Below are 3,261 nucleotides of genomic sequence, written 5' to 3'. Positions count from 1 at the left end.
ACTACCTCTCTTCTTTTTAAATGTTTTATTAACCTGAGAGTTATATGTTCTTTCCTAGCTGACTAGGCTAGACTGAGCCAAAGTGACAGGAAAGCAAATGGGGCCCGGCGACTTAATCTTCCTCTACTGGCTTGAGTTCTTTTCCTTTCTTTCTTTTTTCATCTGTTCTTGAAATAAAGTGTTCTCTCAACACATGAGTGCTACTGTTTATTGTAGCATACAATATCTGTTCTACTACCTACCTATGTTATATCTAACCTCACCACAATGTCCATTGTAAAACTAAATCACTTCTTGAATGCAAGTACAGTATGTAAAATACAGAATATAGTAGGTGCTATGAGCAGGGTTAGGAAGGAACAGGAGGAATGCTTTTCCTAAAGGGCCTATCCTGGGAGGTGAGCCTTGTTCTTTTTTAAGATCTGTTTATTTTTATCTTATGTGTGTGAGTGCCTTGTCTGCATGCATGTCTGTGTGAGGGTGTCAGACTCTGGAGTTACAGACAGTTGTGAGCTGCCATGTGGGTGCTGGGACAGACTCCACCTGCATCCTACATCTTCTGCAAAAGCAAGTGCTCTTAACCACTGAGCCATCTCTCCAGCCCCAATCTTATTCTTACTTGCAGCCTCTTCAACGTTTGTAAAGATGTCGAAGCTCCTGAGAGGTGTCTTCTGCATCATTGAGACATTCCACAAGTATGCCAGCAAGGATGGTGACGACAAGGCAAGGCTGACCCACAGAGAGCTGAGGCAGCTCCTTGAGGGAGAAATCGGGAACTTCCTTCAGGTGAGGAGCCTGCTGGTTCCACTTTGCCACTTTGTAACCCAAGCAGGAAGTGCTACGATGGGCTTGTTTACACTAGCCTAGCTGCTCTCTACTTTTTTTTCCAGTTGCCTCTTTCTCTGCAACTGCTTAGTCAGTCATGCAGAGAAAAAGGAGGTTTCCATTAGCTAACTGTTGCTTCATCCAGGTCAACCTCTGCATGGAGTCACAACCTCATTAGGCTTCTAACTCAGCTTACATGTAATTCAATTGCTAGTGCTAGGCTTAGTACTAAGATTAAAAAAGGGGGGGGCAGGGATCCAGAATTGATGCGTTCTCACGTTTTAAGGCAATTTCACTGTTAAGAGGAGTAAGGTTAATTTTTTTTTAATATTCTCAGGAGACCTTGGTACACATGACCACATGTGAATAAACTGAATTTTTGTGTGTGTGTGTGTGTTTACATGCAGCCACAGGTCTTTCATGCTGTGGAGAGAAAGTTGAACCTTCTGGATGTTGACAGAGATGGCGCCATCAGTTTTGAGGAATTCCTTCTTGAAATCTTCAGCTTATTGAACCTCTTTTCTTTTGACATATCATTACTAAATTCAGAACCAAGACTGATGTCTAAGTCAGAGAAGATGGATGGTGTGGACCTTCTGGAGACCACCAGAAGCAGTCAGAAGGTAGTAGGGGTGGGACCAACTCAAGAAAGGCTGGTGTTGGCATCAGAAACTGTGTCATCCGCTAAGCCCAGCCGTGAAGAAGACGAAACCGATGGACACAATAGGATGAGCCCGTTGGAAGACATTAAGACTCACAACCTGCCACGAGAGGTATCTGAGCCCAATGACCCTGAAAACCAACACCCAGAAGAAGATAGTCAGGAAGTCGCACAAGATGTGCCAGCAACAGAATCTGATGAAGTCCAATTTAAAAGAAATATGTCAATGGAAGCATCCAAACAGAGCAACAGTCCAACACAGGTGATCCCCAAAGAAAGAGGCAAAGTAGTCAGGAGGCAAAGTGACACCAAGGTAAGTGACCATATGGCACAGAGGCCATCTGAAGATGAGGAACATGCCACAGGAAAGAGTATTAAGAAACATTCCACAACACAAGATCCATTACCCCGAAAAGAAGACAGAGCCACGTCGGAGCACGTTGATTTGCCAGTAGAAGCTGCTGCTGGGAAACCATCTGGGACACAGAAGGTTGTTGAGCTTATGGATGATACCAGGATATCTGAAACTGGAGAACCAGGAAAGGATGCTGGCAGAACACCACCCGAAACCACAAATTTAGAGAACCCCAAGGCTGACAGTAGAACATCTGAGACCCAAGGACTGCCAGAGCGAGTAAGAAAACAGGAAACGCGGAACCAGACTGCCCAAAGTGGGAGCAGAGATGATTTAGAAACATCTAGTAGAGGCAAATGGGAGGAGGGGCAGAAAGAACACGAGAGAAAAACCGGATCCCAAGCACCAGAAGCCCAAACACTGGATGAGAAGTGTCAAGAGTTCTCAAGGTCATGGAGGGAAAACGGAGCCAGAAAGGGCTCTGGTACACAAGGGCTAAGCTCAGAGAAAGGGAATGAGAATCTCCCTGAAATTAAGGAGGAATACATCTCAGGAAAAGAGGGAAGACACTGTGAGAAGGACATAGAAGATGCATTTTTAAGCAGCAAAGAGAGCCCGGCAGCTGAAGAGACACAGGAAACAAGAGAAAGTTCACAGGAGCCGGCCCCACTAGAGAAGCAATCTCAAGGAAAAAGTCATAGGGCCACCAGGACCCGTGACCAGCCAGCCAGGAAGGAAGCCCACAGTGAGGGAGAAGATCCTGAGGTGCCAGTCACTCAGAGTGATGAGGACCTTTGTGAAACTCCCAGTGGCCCGGCTCCGGAGGTAGGCAACAGCAGCTCAGATTCCAGTGAACCCCGTGGCTTGCCAGGGGATCTGCAGAGTCAGACAGACACCCAGGGAGACGCTAAGCAAGGAAGTGACAGTAACAACCCGGATCCCCAGAAGCAGGGAGTACCAGGAGAGAGCAGTGGAGTGAAGGAGGCTGTAGAGTTGTCAATCCAAGAAGGCAGCCAGCTCCCAGAGGAACAGGAACAGTCTGCCAGAGAAAAGCAGGATGGTCTAGGGGCAGCTGTGGAGCCCACTGAAGAAGGGGAAGTGCAGGAGTCCACAGCAGGAGGTGAAAACAGAAAATCCCCAGAGGCAGAAAGTTCAGGGGCCCAGTGAGACTACTAAATGTTTATCTATGTGGCTTGCTGAATTAAACACTGAATTAAAGTTGATAATTAATTGATGATCAATTTCTGTTATTGGCTCACTTCTGCATTCTCCATCTTCCCTTGGAGAACTGAAAAGAAACTAACACAATCAATTACGTGTGTGTGTGTGTGTGTGTGTGTGTGTGTGTGTGTGTGTGTGTACGCGCGCGCACGTTTCTTTCCCGGGATTCCACATTTTAAAAATGGTGTTCTCAAGCTTA

The 3,261-nt window shown here is 46.4% G+C and overlaps 1 protein-coding gene across 1 annotated transcript; it reads left to right on the top strand.

The window, feature by feature from the left end:
- Positions 1-645: 645 nt before the first annotated feature.
- On the top strand, positions 646-3,008 carry Tchhl1 (trichohyalin like 1). The gene is made up of 2 exons (XM_005080327.1): positions 646-786; positions 1,233-3,008. Exons 1-2 carry the CDS (start codon positions 646-648, stop codon positions 3,006-3,008), a joined length of 1,917 nt encoding a protein of 638 aa, XP_005080384.1.
- The last annotated feature ends 253 nt before the right edge of the window (positions 3,009-3,261 follow it).

This window comes from Mesocricetus auratus, unplaced genomic scaffold (genome assembly GCF_017639785.1).
Source record: "Mesocricetus auratus isolate SY011 unplaced genomic scaffold, BCM_Maur_2.0 Super-Scaffold_100009, whole genome shotgun sequence".
In the NCBI taxonomy this organism is placed as follows: Eukaryota; Metazoa; Chordata; class Mammalia; order Rodentia; family Cricetidae; genus Mesocricetus; species Mesocricetus auratus.
The sequence above is the reverse complement of the archived record's forward strand: the minus strand, read 5'-3'. Positions and strand labels throughout refer to the sequence as shown.

Coding starts and splice junctions, on each gene's coding strand:
- Tchhl1 (XM_005080327.1), top strand. CDS start 646: ATGTCGAAGCTCCTGAGAGGTGTCTTCTGCATCATTGAGACATTCCAC. Junction 787..1,232: donor AAATCGGGAACTTCCTTCAG/GTGAGGAGCCTG, acceptor GTTTACATGCAG/CCACAGGTCTTTCATGCTGT.